The 18589-nt window shown below is 52.4% G+C and overlaps 1 protein-coding gene across 1 annotated transcript in view; it reads left to right on the top strand.

Moving 5' to 3' along the window:
- The window catches only part of SPOCD1 (SPOC domain containing 1), a 49814-nt gene extending 33434 nt beyond the window's left edge, over positions 1-16380 (top strand). The window contains exons 4-17 of the mRNA XM_034648300.1: positions 5230-5271; positions 6052-6228; positions 6653-6694; positions 6823-6856; positions 7199-7289; positions 8057-8216; positions 8333-8449; positions 9963-10088; positions 12108-12240; positions 12640-12790; positions 13228-13363; positions 14098-14187; positions 14475-14661; positions 15560-16380. Coding sequence (XP_034504191.1) covers positions 5230-5271; positions 6052-6228; positions 6653-6694; positions 6823-6856; positions 7199-7289; positions 8057-8216; positions 8333-8449; positions 9963-10088; positions 12108-12240; positions 12640-12790; positions 13228-13363; positions 14098-14187; positions 14475-14661; positions 15560-16224 — 2151 coding nt within the window. The 3' untranslated portion in view covers positions 16225-16380. The remainder of the gene's footprint in view (positions 1-5229; positions 5272-6051; positions 6229-6652; positions 6695-6822; positions 6857-7198; positions 7290-8056; positions 8217-8332; positions 8450-9962; positions 10089-12107; positions 12241-12639; positions 12791-13227; positions 13364-14097; positions 14188-14474; positions 14662-15559) is intronic.
- Positions 16381-18589: the final 2209 nt, after the last annotated feature.

The raw sequence follows: 18589 nt of genomic DNA, 5'->3' as shown, positions 1-18589 counted from the left end.
GTATCTATTGAGCATTTGAAATTTGGCTGGTCAAAATTGAGTAAGTGGAAAGTACATATTGAATTCAAAGACTTAGTACCAAAAAATGTAAAAATCTAATAAATTTTTATTCTGATTACATATTGAAATTGTAATATTTTGCATATATTGAATTAAGTACAATATAAAATCAATGTTTTTGAGGGGGAGGGGCAGAAGAAGAGGGAGAGAGAGAATCTTAAGCAGGCTCCACACCCAGGGTGGAGCCCGACGAAGGGCTTGACCTCACCACCCTGAGATCATGACCCCAGCTGAAATCAAGAGTTGGTGTCCTTAAAATTAATTTAACCCAGGTGTCCTTAAAATTAATTTAACTTGTTTCTTTTTACTTTTTTTTCGTGTGCCTACCAGAAAACTTGAAAGTACTCACTTGGCTCATGTTTGTACTTCTAGTGGGCAGTGCTGGTGTAAAAAGTACTAATCTTTTGAAATTTGTTGAGATTTGCTTTATGGTCCAGGCTGTGCTTAATTTGTATCTGTCACATGTATTCTTAAAAAGAATATGTATTTTCTATTTGTTAGGAAAAGTGTTCTGTGTAGGTACACAGATGAAGTTTTTAAATTGTTTTTATCAGGGGCACCTGTGTGGCTCAGTCAGCTAAACATCTGCCTTCGGCTCAGGTCATGATCCCAGGGTCCTGTGATTGAGCCCCGTGTTGGGCTCCCCACTCAGTGGGGAGTCTGTTTCTCCTCTCCCTTTGCCTCTCCCCCTGCTTGTGTTCTCTCTCTCTCTCTGTCAAATAAATAAATAAAATCTTTAAAAATTAAAAAAAATGAATAGTTTTTTCAAATCTTTTTTTAATCTTTACTATTTTGTCAGCCAGATTGATCAATAGTTAGGGAGATACATTAATATTTCTTGCTATAATGGTGGATTTATCTCTTTTCTTGCCATTTTGTCACTTTTGCTTTATATTTCTTGAGATTATGTTATTAGATGCTTATATATTTAGAGTTGTGATAGCTTCCTGGTGAAACTCCTTGTCTTTATGTAGTGAGGTCTTTGCCCCTAGTTATTTTTTTCCTTGAGGTCTGTTTTGTNTTAATATTTCTTGCTATAATGGTGGATTTATCTCTTTTCTTGCCATTTTGTCACTTTTGCTTTATATTTCTTGAGATTATGTTATTAGATGCTTATATATTTAGAGTTGTGATAGCTTCCTGGTGAAACTCCTTGTCTTTATGTAGTGAGGTCTTTGCCCCTAGTTATTTTTTTCCTTGAGGTCTGTTTTGTCAGATATTAATATAGCTACAAAACTTTATTTTGCTTGGAATTTGCCTGTTCACATATTATTCTATTTTTTTCTCATGCTTTTTCACATTTTTGTATTTTAGAAGTGGGTCTTATAAATATCCTTTAATTAGATTTTCTTTTTTTGAAGGTCTTATTTTTTTGTATTTATCTCAAGGATTAGTTCATTTTCATTTGTTGTAGCTACTCATTTATTTGAATCTATTCCTACTGTCTCATTTTGTACTTTGCATATATTCCCTTTTCCATACTTCCCCCCTTTTATTGCCTCCCTTTAGATTGATTCTTTTTTCTTTTTTTAAAGATTTTTATTTATTTATTTATTTATTTATTTATTTATTTATTTATTTGAGAGAGAGAGAGATTGAGAGAATGAATGGGAGGAAGGGAAGAGGGAGAAGCACACTCCCTGCCGAGCAGGGAGTCTGATGTCTGATTCAGAACTCCATCCCAGGACCCTGGGATCATAACCTGAGCTTAAGGCAGATGCTTAACTGACTGAGCCACCCAGGTGCCCTGATTATTTTTTCTTAGTCCTTTTAATCCCTCTCGTAATTTGGAATTTTCTATGCCCTGTTTATGTTCTTTTGGTGACGATTTTGGAAATGTTATTTTATTTTTTTTGAAGATTTTATTTATTTATTTATTTGACAGAGAGACAGCCAGCGAGAGAGGGAACACAAGCAGGGGGAGTGGGCGAGGAAGAAGCAGGCTCCCAGCGGAGAAGCCTGATGTGGGGCTAGATCCCAGAACACAGGGATCACGCCCCGAGCCGAAGGCTGACGCTTAACGACTGTGCTACCCAGGCACCCCCGATTTTGGAAATTTTAAAACGAATACCTAACTTGTCAAAGTTCAAAGGCTGTTACTACTGTTATCTGCCCCTGAAATGATGTAAGGATCCTGGAATGCTTTAATTAAATGCAGTTAATTACATTTAATTGCTTTAAATGCACCTTCCCAATATATGTGCTATTATCCAGTAAATTGGTCCTGTCTTTTTTTTTAATCCCCCGGTTACACATTGTTACGGTTTCATATGATCAATGTTCATTTAGATTTAACAACATATTTGTTATTGTCTTTGCTCAAAATTCCTCTTTGCATCTCAGCTTTTCTTTCAGGTATTATTTCCTTTTTTCTGCCTCAAGCTCATCCTTTAACATTTTGTTTCTTGTGGGCATCTGGGTGGCTCAGTCAGTTAAGTGTCTGTCTTGGGCTCAGGTTGTGATCCCAGGGTCGCCTGGATTGAGCCCCGTGTCAGGCTCCGTGCTCCATGGGGAGTCTGCTTGTCCTTCTCCCTCTGCCCCTTCCCACCTCCGTGCTCTCTCTCTCACTCGAATAAATTAATTTAAAAAAATTTCACTTCTTGAGAAAACAGAATTATCAAGGATAACAATTTTCTTGGTTTTTCTCTAGGTTACCATTGTTTGATCCTCATTCTCAAAAAATATTTTGTATGGGTCCCCAGTTGATAGTTATTTGCTTGAAGCACTTTGAAAATATTATTCTAGTCTGTGTTGCCTACCGTTGTGACTATTGAGAAGTTCGCTGTTGGTCTAATTGCCATTCCTTTGTAGCTAAAAAGGTCTTGGTGAGAGGCATTTATAGCATAGGGTTTAAGGTGTGGCCTCTAGATCAGACTGCCTGGCTTTAAATCCCAGCTCTTTGGTCTGGCAGCTGTGAGACACTGGGCAAGCTATTAACCTCTGTGTGCCTCTGTGTGCCTCAGTTTCCTCTTCTGTAAAACGGGGACAATACTAGTAGCGGTATCTAGCTTCTAGGGTTTTGGTGAGGATTAAGTGAGCTAATGGGAAACATTCACAGGAGTGGTGGCACATTTTCAGTGCTATTAAAGTGTTAGCTGTTATTTGTTCTCTTTATGCTCTTAGGATCTCCTCCTCACTGGTGTTGGGCAGTTTCACTGTGTTGTGCCAAGGTGTGGATTTACTTATCCGGTTTCAGATTCACTGAGCTTTTTTTTTTTTTTTTTTTTTTTTTTAGATTTTGTTTATTTATTCGACAGAGATAGAGACAGCCAGCGACAGAGGGAACATAAGCAGGGGGAGTGGGAGAGGAAGAAGCAGGCTCCCAGTGGAGGAGCCTGATGTGGGGCTCGATCCCATCACGCCGGGATCACGCCCTGAGCCGAAGGCAGACGCTTAACCGCTGTGCCACCCAGGCGCCCCAATTCACTGAGCTTTTTGAATCTATGTTGTCTTTTATCAATTCAGGAAAAGTCTTAGCCACATATCTTCAAATACTGCCTCTGTCCTCGATCCCATCACGCCGGGATCACGCCCTGAGCCGAAGGCAGACGCTTAACCGCTGTGCCACCCAGGCGCCCCAATTCACTGAGCTTTTTGAATCTATGTTGTCTTTTATCAATTCAGGAAAAGTCTTAGCCACATATCTTCAAATACTGCCTCTGTCTGGCTCTGTCTCCTCTCTTTTTCTGGAACTTTAGTCAGATTAGTTAGTCCTGTTCACCCAGTCCTTCTGTCTCGTTCACTGTGTTTCACAGTCTGTGTTGTGAACACTCTGGATCATTTAAAATGTCTTCTAGTTTTCCAGCTTACTCAGCTGTGTCTACCAGGCTATCAAACCTAGATATGGAGTCTGACATTTTCATGATTATCATATTTTTATTTCCAGAAGTTGTGTTTGGTTCCCAACCAGATCTGCTTGGTTATTGTTTAATATTGCTTTGCCCTTCACTCATATGTTCGACTCGAGGTTTGTTAAACATAGTACACGTATTTTGTGTTCTGGTCTGATAAATCCAGCATCTAAAGTCTTGCTGGTCGGATTTGGCTGCCCGTTGTTTTGTCTGTACATTACACTGACATGCACGCCCCCGACGCAGGCCTGTTAGAAAGTTTTAAGCCACAAGGGCCATTCTTAATATCTTTCCTGCTTTCCTTCCCAACTGTCCCGTTTTCTCTCCCCACCCCTTTTCCTCAATTTACTTTTTTGAAAGGCTGATTCATCCCCATGGTTTAAAAAAAAAGTGAAAAGCAAAAAAAGTGAAAAGCCTCTTTTCCAGCTCCCTGTGCCTTTCCTCCTAGCAGCCTCTGTTTTTAGGTTTGTGGCTACTTAGAGATATTTTATGCAGATTCAAGCAAACATAAATTTAAAAATTCTTTCTCTTTTAACGCAAATGGTAGCACACTACACACATTGTTCTCAACTTGTTTAATTTAAAAAATATGTTTCTGATTATAAAAGAAATACATGCTCATTTTGAATAACATAAATACCCAAGTGTCTACAAGCAGAAACGGAAAGTCCCTCTGGAATTTCATTCTCCGGAGATAACCTTCATTACGCGTCTATAAATATATATTTACATAAATGGGCTTATGCAACAGATACTGCTCTGTAACCTATTTTTTTTTCCTCCAAATAATACTCCTTGACATCTTCCCATGAATCCTACCACATCTGTCACTGGTGTCCACATAGCCTGCAGTTTAGCGCCTGGGCTGGAGTCAGATAGCAGTAGGCTCTAATCCTAGCTCTGCGGCTTCATAGCTGTGGGACTTTTCAGATCCTCTCTGACCCTCAGTTTTCCTCATCTGTAAAATGGGGGTAGAAATAATACATAGCTCATGGTGCTGATCTGAGACCGTAATAAGGTCACGTGTGGTGTGTTTCCTTCAGGGGCAGATGTTTTGTAAGCCTCCGATGAATGATAGTTTTTATCATGACTCACTCTAGTGGTCTGTTAGAATCCACAGTATATGGCACGGTTTATTAACCATTCCCCCTCTGATGGACATTGGAGGGTACGCATTTGTTTTTTGTGGATTTTTTTGCCAACCCTGTGAACACTGAACACCTTTCACTTTTGCGTGAGTGTCAAGAATTCTTGTGAACTCTCTACAGTGGGGTCACTGGTCCTCTGAATCCTAATTTCTGCATCTTTTCTCTCCCAGGAGGAAATGAAAATGCCCCATGGGGTGAAGCACGTGTGTTATGTAGGTTTTCATTTTTTCTTACTGCTCTTCTTCCTCCCTCTCCTCAGGTCTGGCGGGATGGGAGGGATTCTCCCCAGCAGAGGCAGTCCCAGCCCCCCTGGCCTGCTCTCCTCCAGAGCTCCGTAGTGTTCCCCCTTCCCTGTGATGCTGGACCTCAGCCTTCCAGTTTTCCCCAAACTTTGGAACCTGACCATTCGTGAGAATTCATCCAAAGATTAGATTTCAGACTCATCTCCTTTCACAGTAGTTTCCCATGGTTTGCAATAGATTAAAAGAATCAAAACATACTTGAAATGGGATAAAAGCCTAAAGTAAGAGAAAAGGAGAAAGAGAAGGGGAAATCTTGGTATGACAACCTCTCACCTTCTGCCTATCCTGGAAAGGTACAACTGTTGGACTCCAAGTTAATGCCGAGCTTCCCGGCAGCCAGAGCAAAAAGGGGAGCAGGATCGATTCTATAGCTCATAGACCAAGAGACCACTCTGCACCTTGAAATGCTTTTAAAGGGCTGGGGGTGAGAGGGAAAGATGAGAGGATGTGAATGAAGACCGGCTCCTCTCCTGGCACAGAGGCCATGCAGTCCGCAAACATTTCTTGAATGCTACTTTGTGTCAGGCCTGTTCTAGGCATTGGGACTATAGTGGGACCAAGACACCCATGCTCTCTGTCCTCATGTTGCTTATGGCGCAGTAGGGGAGAGAGACATTAAATGAGTGCAGATGAAGTGAGCGCTCCGAAGGGCCTTCGCTGCTCGGTTCTGAAGTGCTTTTTCCCCTGCAGCTTGGTTCCGGGGCAGTGCTCCACCTCCTGGGGGCCATCCGTGGCGGCCGGGCAGGGGAGCCGCAGCCTCCGAAGTTGGAGGTTCTAGAGGACATGATGGAGGTCAGCTTAGCATCGCCTGTCCAGAGGCCCAGAAGGAAGGAAAGGCCCATGGCCCAAGGACCCGCGGGGTGCCAGGTACAGAACACGTTCTTTACATAGGCCGTGTTATATCATCCCTGCAGGGAGACGCTTTCACACCTGCTGCACGGAGACGTCACTGCCACCACACAGCTGTGACTTGCTCATGGCCCCACAGAACGTAATAGCCAGAGACGGGGTTAGACCCCCCACTTACCTGCCTAGTGGGGTCTGTGTGCTTTTTGTCCAGCTCTCCTGAATTCGGGAGCTTGACTGGAGCGAGGGAGGGGCTGAGCCTCCCCTGCATTTGGAGAGGGAGCAGTCGCCGACCTTTGTTCCTGGCTGACCAGCATGTCCTGCCATCCTAAGGTCCTCAGGAGGGACAGCATGGGCCCCTGGTGGCCTCTGACTTCTTCTGCCGTCTGAGGAGTCCTTCCTGTCCCCTCGGCGACACCCCCCCAATATCCTCTTTCTCTTACAGGAGGGGGCCCCTGTTCGTGAGGCCTGTGCTGCGTGTCCCGGGGTGAGTGCCTCTCCCGCTGGAGCATGGGTCGGGGAGAAGGTGGGGAGGTGGTGGGGGGAGCGGTGCTCCCTGGAACCAGGAGGCTCCTCCCAGGGTCACGGCCTCAGTTCCTCTCCCCTTCCCCACAGGGCGGCCCATTGGAGGCTGAAGAGGAGGAGTCTGGTGAACAAGAGGGGGGAGGGGTCAGGGAGGGTGCCCCCCCCCTGCAGCTGCTTGTCTTCCAGGGACTTCTGGGGACTAGCGGGGCCTCATGCCCAACTTCTGGCCCCAGGCCCTCTGGGACTCTTCTCTCTTACCTCTGATACATCACTCCCACCAGCCTCAGTCCTTCCCCAGAGGGATGGGGGCTGCTGGCTGCCTGGGACTGGATCCTAGATGTCTCGGATCCCTGAGGTTGAGATACCCCCCTTGCCTGCCCAAACCCCTCAGCATTAAGTCACCCTCACCCCTTGCTCGTCAGCATCCCATGGGAGTTTGTGACTTTCTCTCTCTCTCTCCCTACAGCTCAGCTTCAGCACCAGCAGGAGAAGCTATCCCTGGATATCGGGGTACGGGGTACTGTGGTCCATGCCATGCAGGAGGTGCTGTGGAGTCGGTAAGAGCTCGCTCCCTACTTCCTTGACATCTGTGATATCCTGAGAGCTGTCCTCACGTCCCAGGCTCATGTTGCCATGTCCTCAGGGCTTCTGAATGTATGACTAACCCCATTTTGTAGCTGTGAGGTCATCTGCCTGCACAGCAAGCTGGTGGAGAGCTGACATTTGCACCTGGGTCTCTCTGGCTTCAAGGTCATGCTCTCCCATTAAGCCACTGCTGCTGCTCATGTCCTCGTGGTTGTCACCCACAGCAAATGCTTTCAGACACAGTGAGACTCTGCTGGGAGCATCTGCGAGCTCTGAGCCCAGAACTCTCATTTACATTGGTGAGACCAAGGCTCAGAGAGGGTAGGACTTGGCAAAGGACACACAGCAAGTCAGTGGCAGAGTCGGTGTTAGTTCAGGGCCAGGGCTCTGTCCCCTGCCCGCCTGATGCCTTCCCTGTCCCCCCAGGCTTCCTCCATCCCAGTCCCACTGGCCAAGGATAAAGCATGGGCTCAGCAGTCAGATCTTGCTTTGCCACTAATCACGTGGCCTTGGGCAAGGCCCCTTGTGTTCTCTGAGCCTCACTCACCCCATCTGTAAATGGACAATGAGACTGTTGCTTCCTCACAGAGCTGGGGTGAGAATGAATGTGTACACATTGGAAGATGCCCAGCATAGAAACCACAGTTGGTCCAGCCCCTGCTCTGTCCTTGCGCTGTCCGGCCAAGGGCCTAGATGGCCTCACGGTCTCAGAGCCATGGCGCCACCATTGCCCCCGCAGCCTCCAGGAGCTTCCAGACCTGGTGCTGAGTGAGGAGGCGGTGGAGGGCATCGCTGCTGGCATTGAGACAGCCCTCTTTGACCTGACACAAGCCACCAGCTGTCGCTACAAGACCAAATACCGCAGCCTGCTGTTCAACCTGCGTGACCCCCGGAATCCGGTGAGCGGGGCTTCTGGTTGGCCCAGATCCCCCCTCAGAGGCTCAAAGCCCCAGGAGGATGCTGGGGTGGGGGCTTCTGGAGCAGTGTGGTGCAGCCCCCATGCCTGCCCCTGCAGGACCTGTTTCTCAAAGTGGTTCAGGGAGACGTCACCCCCCACGACCTAGTGCGGATGAGCACTGCCCAGCTGGCCCCCCAAGAGCTGGCCCGCTGGCGGGACCAGGAGGAAAAAAGGGTGAGCTGTTGGGTCAAGTCAGGATAGGTGACGTGGGAGGGACATGCGGAGGGGAGGGCCCGAGGGTGCAACAGGAGAGACAGAGCAGAGTGAGGGGGGGTCAGTGAGATACGGGTAGCACAAGACAGAGATAGAAAGGAGGAAATGGAAAGAAAGAGCAGGAAGACAGGGAGGGAGAGTGAGAGAGAGACTCTCCACAAAAAAATGGAAAAGAGGCAAAAAAGAGACTGGGGATGGGGAGCTTGGTAGAAAGGTGACCCCCGAGAGGTATCATCTTCCACTTGCTTTTCTGCGGAGCTGCGCTGGGGGAGGGGGTACCAGGCATGATGGTCTGGGCTCTGGAGTCCAGGATTGTCATCCACTAATAGGGCTAGGTCCCCTCGGGTGCCCCCATTCCCATGTCAGCCTCAGAAGCCCCAGAAGTGTCTTCCTGGTGCCCCAGGCTGGGGAGGGACCCCAGAGCCCTTGAGCGTCACCATAACGTCCCTGTATACCCCGTGTCCATGGGTCTCTCCCTTCTTGGGGACGGCTCAGGGACAGGGAAGGTGCAGGCCCTGAGCTGGCTTTTGGGAATGCCTGGTGGCCCCCAAGGGAGAGCGGGCTGATCTTGGAGTAGGCCAGTGGGATGGGGTGGGGTCCTGCAGCCCCTGTTCTGGAAGATACTGGGTTGATTCGATTCACCTAGAATCCACAAGGTGACTCTGTCCACTGTAGGCTGAGCTTCTGCCCAGGTACCTGTGGGGGACCAGGAGCAAGACCAGCCACATAACTTGTGGGGAGCAGTGCCAAACAAAAATGTGTGGCCTTTTGCTCAACAACTATTAAGAATTTCAAGATGGCGACAGCATGAAGCGTGGGGCCCGTGAAGGGCAGCGCGCCGTGTAACAGCAGGAGCCCACACCCCCGAGGCCAGTCCTGCCAGCGAGGATGGGACCTCCTCCAGGCTTCCAGGAAACATTTCAGATAGGATAACGTTGACCAACAATAAGAACGACAGGTAGCATTTACTGTGAGCCAGGCTCCAGCCAAGCATTCTACATTTGCTGTTTAATTTAATGCCCTTAATTTAATTCCTAGAGAACAGACACATGGAGGCTCAGAGCAGCGGAGTGCTCATCCAAGGCCTCGCTACCTTGGGGGTCTCTAGTCATGACCCAGCTGACTGCCGAGCCTGCCCTCTTTCGACTACACTGTGTTCTTCCCAGGACAGAGGCTGGGGTACAGTCAGAGGCAGAACTGACTTGTGGGAGAAGGTGAAGTTCAAGAAGGCTTGCTGGAGGAGGCAGGGCTTGCGTTTGGAGGGTGAACGAGTGGCCTGTGAAGCAGTCGGCCTGAGGGGGCAGGGCGTGTTAGGTGCAGGAATGGTGGAAGCAGAAGTGTGAAGGAAGAGGAAGGGTTGGCACAGAAGGGGAACCGCAGGAGAGGGGCCTCCGAGGAGGAAAGTGAACACTTGGGCTCGTGGTGGCCTGGGACCCCCTGACCCGGCTGAGTTTGGGCTGCTTGGCCCCACCAGGGCCTGGAGATCATTGAGCAGCAACAGAAGGAACCGTGTAGCCTCCCGGCCTTCAAACTGACCCACAAGGGTGAGGTCGAGATCCTGCGGGACGTGGACCAGACGCTGACCCTGGAGGATCTGGTGGTAAGCGACAGACTGACCTGGCGCCGGGGGCAGGGCAGGGGGGGCTCGTGTCCAGGGTCCCATTCCTCACCTTGGCAGCTGGGTGGACTTGAGCAAGTCGCTGAACTACTGTGGGTCCCAAGGTCTTCACTGTGGACAAGGGGATGGTCGTTCCCACAGGGGTCCAGGCGAACGTGGGGCGGGACTGAGCCGTGGGCGCTGGTCTGTCCTCACCTTCTCGGTGCGGGTCCCCTCCTTCTGGCCTAATGCCAAGGCACCGGATGGGAGTGGGAATAAGTCTTATCACCGCAGTTTTCCCCAGCCCCAGACATTCCCGCCGGATCTCTGGTTGGGAAGCTGGAGGGCCACACTGTTTGAGTCAGAGACTGATCTTGGATGTGAGGAACAGAGACCTACTCTCTTTGGTGGCAGGACTTAGGGGTGCTAGGGGCACAGAACCACCCAGAGCCCAGGGCAGTTGCTACACTCCCCTCTCATTGCTGGGGGTCTCCGTCCTCATGTCCGCCCTGCTCCTTCCTCCCCGCCGCCCCTCCACCTTGCTCGTGGCCTGCCATGGTGGCTCAGCCTCCCGCAAACGATCAGAACTCCCCCTTGGCTTATTTCAGCCTCTCCCGGGAGGCTCCTCTGGCTTGGCTGCGGTGTTCCGTGGGTCAGATGTTCACCCCCCTCTGATCAGCTGTGTCCGGGACGGACAGTGCAGGTGGACCCCTTGAGCCGTGTGCACTGGGTTAATGATAATGAACATGACAGACAAAAATCCCTGCCGCTCCGAACCCGTGTCCAGGCCACACCCCAGAACCACTGCCTGTGTGGAAAGGAGTCCCCAACCAAAACCGATGTGTATTCCCTGAATAAACCGCGTGTAAGTGTAGAAGGAGGAACTAGAAGACCCAGGAAGAAGTCCCCACTGGGAAGAGAGCGGCACAGTAACAGAGGGCAGAATAACCATAATAACATCTCTACTTCTTATCGAGCACCTGCTGTGTGACCTTGGACACACAGTGCCTCGTTCAGATCTCACGGGGACCGATGAGGTAGGTGATCCCGGTGTCCTGGAAGAGGAACCGGAAGCCCTGTGCCCAGGGTCACTTAGTTGGCTCCGGGGGAGCTGTGATTTGAAGCGTGTGCCTTCATGCTACTGTGGACGTGGTTTATGAGGCCAGAGTTGAGTTTCCGAATCTTTTAAAATCTTCCTGAAGCCATGTTTGTTTTGTGGTTAGAGCTATTTCTATTGTGAGGGAAAAAGCTGACTTGGCAGTGAGCCTCAAGGCTTAAAACGGCTCATTCTCCCTGATTCTGTCATCTGCTCCTGCGAACTTGTCCTCCTTAGGACAGAGTTAAAAGTTTAGGAGAAGACTTCCTGCATAAGGATGTCCTCAGTACTTTTTGTAATGGTGGAAACCTGGGAATGACCCCACCACCCAGGCTTACACGACGGTCACCCCTCCCCTCAGTACAGGCGCTGTGTAACACGGCAGACGCTTCTGCTGTAATTCATGGATGCAGTGAGAATACAGGTGGACGGGGGGCCTGGGTGGCTCAGTCAATAGGCGTCAGTCTGCGGCTCAGGTCATGATCCCAGCATCCTGGGATCAAGCCCCGCATCGGACTCCCTGCTCCGTGAGCCTGCTTCTCCCTCTCTCTCTGCCTGCTCCCCCTGCTTGTGCTCTGTCAAATAAATAAAATCTTAAAAAAAAAAAAAAAAAGAATACAGGTGGAATACTTGATCCCAGCTATTTTAGTCATAGGACCCCCACACCCTGTGTGTAGGAAAACTGCTGCAAGGATCCCCAGAGGGCCAAGTGTCTCTGAGTGCTGGGGCCAGGGGTGATTTTTTGGTAAATTTCAAATTTTTTTTGTATTTTCCATATTTTCTCTAACACGTTTGCAGCACCTCTGTAATAAAAGAATGTATTATTTGGAAAAATAAAACCATATCCCCGAGGCTCCCTACTGATGGAGAGCTGCTGACTTCCCTGGCACCTTGCCAGCCCACCCCTCTCCTCTTGTGCCTCCTAGGGTTCCATGGTATCTATAGACTGCAGCCCACTGGCCTTGCCTGCCACGTTGAAGGCCACTACCGAGCAGGACGAGGACACCACAGGGCAGCATGAGCACCACTTCCTGGACCCCAGCTGCCGCATCTGCACGGGTTGGGGGGAGACAGGCTGGGTGCAGGGGTGGTGGGCAGGCTGGGGCTGAACNATCTATAGACTGCAGCCCACTGGCCTTGCCTGCCACGTTGAAGGCCACTACCGAGCAGGACGAGGACACCACAGGGCAGCATGAGCACCACTTCCTGGACCCCAGCTGCCGCATCTGCACGGGTTGGGGGGAGACAGGCTGGGTGCAGGGGTGGTGGGCAGGCTGGGGCTGAACGGGGGGAGCTCAGCAGCAACAGAGATTCGTGGCCTGGGGAGAAGGTGGCAGGGTGGGCATACCTGTGTCCCGGGTCACCTGGAAAAGAACCCGGTTCAGAGCCTGGCTCTAAAGCCCTAGGCTGGCTTCATCTAACTGCCTTCCCGCCAGCCTCTGCTTCTGTTCTTTGTAGACTGGAAGCCCTCGTGTGAGCTGCCAGGCTCCTTCAAAGCTACTAGGAGGATAGAGGACGGTGTCTTCCAGAGAGTTCCAAGCCCAACCCTCGCGTCCTCTCCAGAGATGCCCCAAACTGGGGAGAAGCCTCCCCCACAGCTCCAGGACAGGTGTGGGGCTGGGGCTGGGTGAGGGTCCATGGGGGCAGCCACGTGGGGGACAGCAGACGTGGTATGGGCTCTTCTTTCTTTGTGGCCTTGGGCAAATCCTGCCTCTTCTGTGGGTCTCAGTTTCCTCATGTGTGCAATGGAACCAGTCGTCACCGTCTCCTTGTTCCCCCCTCACAAGGCCACACTCAGGCTAGTGTTCCAGCACCCATGTTGGGAACACAGGACTTTCTCTGAAAAGTAGGGAGATGCTGAGGGANATGTGTGCAATGGAACCAGTCGTCACCGTCTCCTTGTTCCCCCCTCACAAGGCCACGCTCAGGCTAGTGTTCCAGCACCCATGTTGGGAACACAGGACTTTCTCTGAAAAGTAGGGAGATGCTGAGGGATGTCCTGATAACCTGTTCTGTCTGGCTCTGTCTCTCTGTCCCTCTCTCTAGGCTCCACATGCCTGCTGGGCCCACAAAGGCCCTGTCCCGCCAGCCGCCCTGGGAGGGAGCTCTGGACATGTTCTCCATCAAGCGGTTCAGGGCCAAGGCCCAGCTGGTGTCTGGAAACAGCTGTCGGCTCCTCATGGTACTCCGGTCCTGCTCGCCAGGGTCGTCTCCCTCACACACTGGCTGTCGGCTACTTGCACCGCTTTCATTCATTCTTTCTTTCTTTCTTTCTTTCTTTCTTTCTTTCTTTCTTTCATTCATTCATTCATTCATTCATTCATTCANAGCTACTCGCACGGCTTTCATTCTTTCTTTCTTTCTTTCTTTCTTTCTTTCTTTCTTTCTTTCTTTCTTTCTTTCTTTCTTAATTCATTCATTCATTCATTCATTCATTCTTTTACTCCCTCATACTCAAACAAGGCATTGGCACCCTCGGCTGGCCCTGTGCTGGGCACGGGCAAATGAGACAGCCCCACTCCTGTGGAGACACATGGGGGTCAAGGACTTCCTGTAACCTAAAGCCTAATGCAAGAGGGCCCTGGGAGAGGAGTCTGGTGCCTCCTTGGCCCAGGGGAGAGTGTTAGGAGTGATTGTTGAGTGATGGAATGATCAGCTAAACTGTTGGATGGGGATGGAAGGTTCAAGGAGGGAGGAAGGGGCTTCGGAATTGCTGCAGGAGACTAGCCCAGAGAGGCTGTGGGCCTCCAGGGGGCAGTCAGGACTCCCTGGGCAGCCACGGACCTTCCTGGGGTTCTGGTATACCGCCCGTCCATCCTCGTCACTGAAGGCTGTGGCTTCGCGGTGGCCGGTGTTGAATGTGCCCTAAGTGGGTGGGAAGCTAGAGGGCTGACTGGCCATCCTGCCTGCCCCCAGGCCCTGCCTGAGGTGATCCGTTCAGCCGGCTGCATCCCCTCCAGTACTGTCTGGGAACTTTTGGCCAGCACCTGCCCGGCCGAGGCCAAGGTAACTGCCATCCTTGGGCACCCCCCCTCTCCTCCTAGCAGGGGACCCCAGCCCTGTGCTCCCTCCCTCTTCCCTTCTGGAGCAGAGGCCTGATTTAGGGTGTCTGGGTCTAGTTCCCACTGTGACCGTAGACACTCTGTGACCCTGAGCAAGTCCCTCTCTTTCCTCCACTGGGAAGTGGGGACACATGTCCTCACAGGGTCGTCAGAGGCTTAGCTGAGGGCAGGGGTGTTCACAGGAGGAAGGGATGGCTGCTCCAAAAGCCACCCTCCTTCCTGCACCCGCAGGACATTTGCGTGGTCAGACTGTGCCCACACGGGGCTCGGGACACCCAGAACTGCCGCCTGCTCTATTCCTACCTCAACAATAAGCAACGCCATGGCCTGGCGGCCGTGGAGCACGTGCGTGTGGTGCTGCTGCCCCTGCCTGCCTTCCAGCCCCTGCCCCCCAGGCTGCGCCCTCTTGGAGGCCCCGGTGAGTGCCCCAATGCCCCAACCAGACCCCGCCTCCCCTCCCCTGTGACCAGCGGGGGCGCTGTGGACAACAGTCACCCCAGGTGTCCGTGGAGGCAGGCACAGCTCAGCAGGGAATTCCTGAGACGGGCACATGGGGTGACAATAATAGCTCTGTGTTGCTTACTGGGTGCCAGGCAGTGTCCTAAAAGCGTCACTTCTATTCACTCATTGAGTCCCCAGAATAACCCCATTTCACGGATGAGGAAACAGAGGTAGGGAGCAAGCCGGTGACTTGTCTGGAGTCACACGGCCAGTCAGGAGCAGAGCCGGGCCTCACAGCATGGCTGCAGAGACTGGGCTCCTGACCACCACACAGACTGCCTCTTCAACCAGGCATCCCGATTAGAATCTCATGGGACGGCCACATTGGAGGCAGACACAGCGGGACAGGGGCAGGACCCACAGACAATCGAAAGCATCACCTAAGACAGGAAGGAGGGATGTTTTCACCACGGCGGTCCTAGGCCGAGGTTGGCCTTGGTGCACAGAACGTGGCTCCAGCAAGGCACCTGGGGTGGGGGTAGGAGGTCAAGGGGCGGACTGCACCCACTCCAAGCAGAACACTTGGCCTTTCTGGGCTGCCTGTCCTGGGGACAGTGTGGTAGTCTCTGCAGCCATACAGTCTTGAGGTCAGACCGTCCGTTGCCCTACCCTCTGTCAGGTACTCGAGTCTGTTCCCGTGCCCAAGACAGGCTCACCTTCCTCCTTCCTGTTCCCAGCGTCTCATGGGCCCCCATCTTACCGCTGGAAAGCTCTCCCTGGGGCCTCGTCTGCCCTCTGCAGACACAACGCAGCTTCTAGGGACTGTGCGTTCTCTCCTACCCGGCCTTTGGTCTCTCCACTTCCTCTTTCCCCAGGTCTGGAAGCTGCTCACTCAAGCCTGGTTCTAGCTGTGCTGCTTCCCAAGGCAGGGCTTCCAGACACAACGGAGTGTGGCCCTTTGTGGGGGAAGGTTCGAAAGATGGTCTCCTTCAACAGAAAAGTGGAGAGGCGGTGCTATCAGCCAGAAGACAGGAGTCCCAGCGTGGCCCCGAAGGGCACCCCTCCCCCAGGGGGCACTCTGCAGCAGAGCCAGGGCGATAGCAGCCTGGCTCCAAGGGGAAGCTGTGCTTGGCAGAGGCCCCCCAGAGGCAGGGGGAGACTGTGGGGAGAGCCGGAGACCTGGCAGAGTCCTGGGCGAGGGCAGTGGCCCCCCAAACCAGGCCGGTGCCAATCTTGCCATCCCTATTCAGCAGCACCATCCGGCCCCGGCCAGCACCTCCACAGGGCCTCCTGCCCCTACCAGGCCCTGCTCCAGCATCTGGAATCCCTGGTGTCCATGAGCCACCAGCTCCAAGCCTCGTTGAGATTACCAGGCCAGGGGCTCTTTCCCCCAACCCCTGCCCAACCCCCTGCAGCCCCTGGAATTTTTGACCTGCTTTGCCAGCCCCCTGCAGCTTCAGAGCCCCCTGGCCAGGTTCCTGATTCTTTGGGTCCTACCGATGGAGCTGGCTCTGAGTGCACCTTCCCCAGAGAGAACTGACCCTCATTACGCACCAGAAGAGAGGCATTGATTCCCTTCCCAGGACTGAATCCTGAGCTGTTCCAAAGAGAGGGGCGGGGTGGGGACGGTCAGCTGTTTGAGTTTCTTTTTCTGCGGTCTGCTTGGTGTTGATTTTTGGTTCAATAAAGAGTTTGGCAAAGGTGAGATTGCATCTGCTGGCTGATCAGGAGAGACCCTGGGCCAGGCCGGGTGTGGGTCGGGATAGGTGCGTCTGTGAGTTTCTATGCACAGATGTAGCGGACCTAAAGTGCTGGGGATGGAGGGGGCAGCCTTGCCAGTTGCTTGTCTTGAGATCCTGAACCATCACTGCATCCCAGGACACAGCTGTTGCCATGGTGGAAGCATTCTGCAAGTATTCTGAACTAGGAGGAAGAAGCAATGGGAGAGAGGGCAGGACTAGAGTGGGGAAGGCAGAAATGAGGCTTTTGCAGGGGCACAGATACACAGAGATTGTTAGGGAGAAAAAGGAGAGCAAGTTGCAATGGTTTTTAAATTTTTCAGTTACCAAAAAAAATTTTTTTTCGGTTACCAAGATTTTTTTCATTTGGCTAGTTGGGTACCACCATATTCCCTAAGTGTCTGCATCTGTGTGCATCTGTGAGCGTCCATGTGTGCTTGTGCCTGTGAGCATGTGTGTGCATCTGTGTGTGTGGATGTCTGACTGCATGTCCATGTGTGGGTCTCCGTTGAGTAAGTTGGGAGATCCATACAGGACGACTCTTCTCTGAACCTCTTACGAGCTCCCAGAGACTGGTACAGGAGAAAACCAAGGGTCTTGGTCTGGGAGGGAGTGGGCATTCAGGGTAGGGTTGGAAGCTGGTGTTAGGGCTGGATGGTGCTGCTTTGCCTGGGACCTGGCGTGAGCTCCTAAAAGCAGCTACAATCGTAAAGCATTTCAATGTGGGGTGGACCTCAGGAGAACTGAGTCTGGGGACCCACCTGGAAACTAGCTGCCCCCTGGCTGGCTAACCCAGTGGGAAGAGACAGGGCCTGTCTTAGAGGAAAGAACTTGTGGCAGCACCCCTCCCTCGTCCTCACCCCCCCCCCGGTCCTAAAGGGGTGTACTCAGTCCATCCCTCTGGAAGTCTGCCCATGTACCAGCCTCACTCTGGACCGTGCTGTACTGGGAGATGAGGCGTTTGTTGTTTGGGGGAGCCCCTCCTCTCTGCCCCATGAACTCTGCTGCTGCCCTACCCGCAGCCGACAGCAGAGGGGGCCCTCGGCCTAGGGATGGAGGTCGGGGCGAGCAGGACGGGAGAACGCGCTGGGGGCGGGGGGAGGTGTGGGATTTTAGCCGGAGGAACAGAAAGAGGGGCCGGGAGGTGTGTTGCGGCGGCAGGAGGGGGACACAGAGAGGGGTCTGGACAAGTGAAGCGGGGGAGGGGCGGGGCTCCTTCGGTAACTTTACCGACTCCGACGGGCTGGTGAGCGCCACAGTCTCCGTTTTGTATGTAAACAACACAAATTACTATGCCACCTGCAGCTTGACCGGAGTCGGCAACTTGGGTCGTTTTCCTAACGCAGCTGGGGCAGGTCAAGGGGAAGACGGCTGCGCACTCCTTCTCCCCAGGCCCGGGGCTTCCTCCCTGGGAGACAGGAGAGCGTTTGCTGGCTTCCCAGGGCACTCAGGGAAGAAGAAGCTCTGTGCTCTCGGCCGGGACTTCTTTCGGAGCTTCAGTTCCCCCCCACCTAGCAAATGGGGGAGATGACTCGGCCTTCTAGCACCTCGCCCCGCGAAGAGAGCTAGAGGTGGACCGCGAAATCCTGCAGCGTGCTTTGAGGCTGGGGCCTGGACAGTACGACCTCCACCCACGTTTTGGCCCTGGTCCACGAGCCTCTTTCCTCGCCTTTCTTGCGGCAGAGGAGGCCAGGAGCAAGGATTAGGGGAGCTGTTGCTAGGGGGCGTGACCGGCGGTTGCTGGGCTCGAGGGACGTTGCTAAGCAACGCTGGGCGGGGCTCACGTTGCTAGGCCTGAGTAGGAGTCCCCAGGGACCGGAAAGGCCACCTAGCTCCCTTCGGCTTCAGTGGAAGGCGCCCCACAAAGCTGCTCTCCCGCGACTTTCCCCGGGGCCGCAGCTTCCCCGGGGCTGGACGCAGTTTCCAAGGGTCCTTCCGGTTCACACCCTCCGAGACTCCGTGATCCTCTGGACTCTGGAGCGAGGAACCCTGGGTCTTTGTGCACGTGTCTCTGCGCTTGCTTGAGCGGTAGAGGGGGAGGGGGTCGCATTTGGGTTTCCATAGCAACTGCTCCTGTGTCATCCCGTTTCTCCCAAAGATTTGAGCGGTAGCGTGGGGGGGATTTGCATATATCTGCATGTCATTAACATAGAGGCGGGGCCGGAA

Source organism: Ailuropoda melanoleuca, chromosome 2 (assembly GCF_002007445.2).
Source record: "Ailuropoda melanoleuca isolate Jingjing chromosome 2, ASM200744v2, whole genome shotgun sequence".
Taxonomy (NCBI): Eukaryota; Metazoa; Chordata; class Mammalia; order Carnivora; family Ursidae; genus Ailuropoda; species Ailuropoda melanoleuca.
Note: the sequence above shows the minus strand (reverse complement) of the source record. Positions and strands in the feature narration are given on the sequence as shown.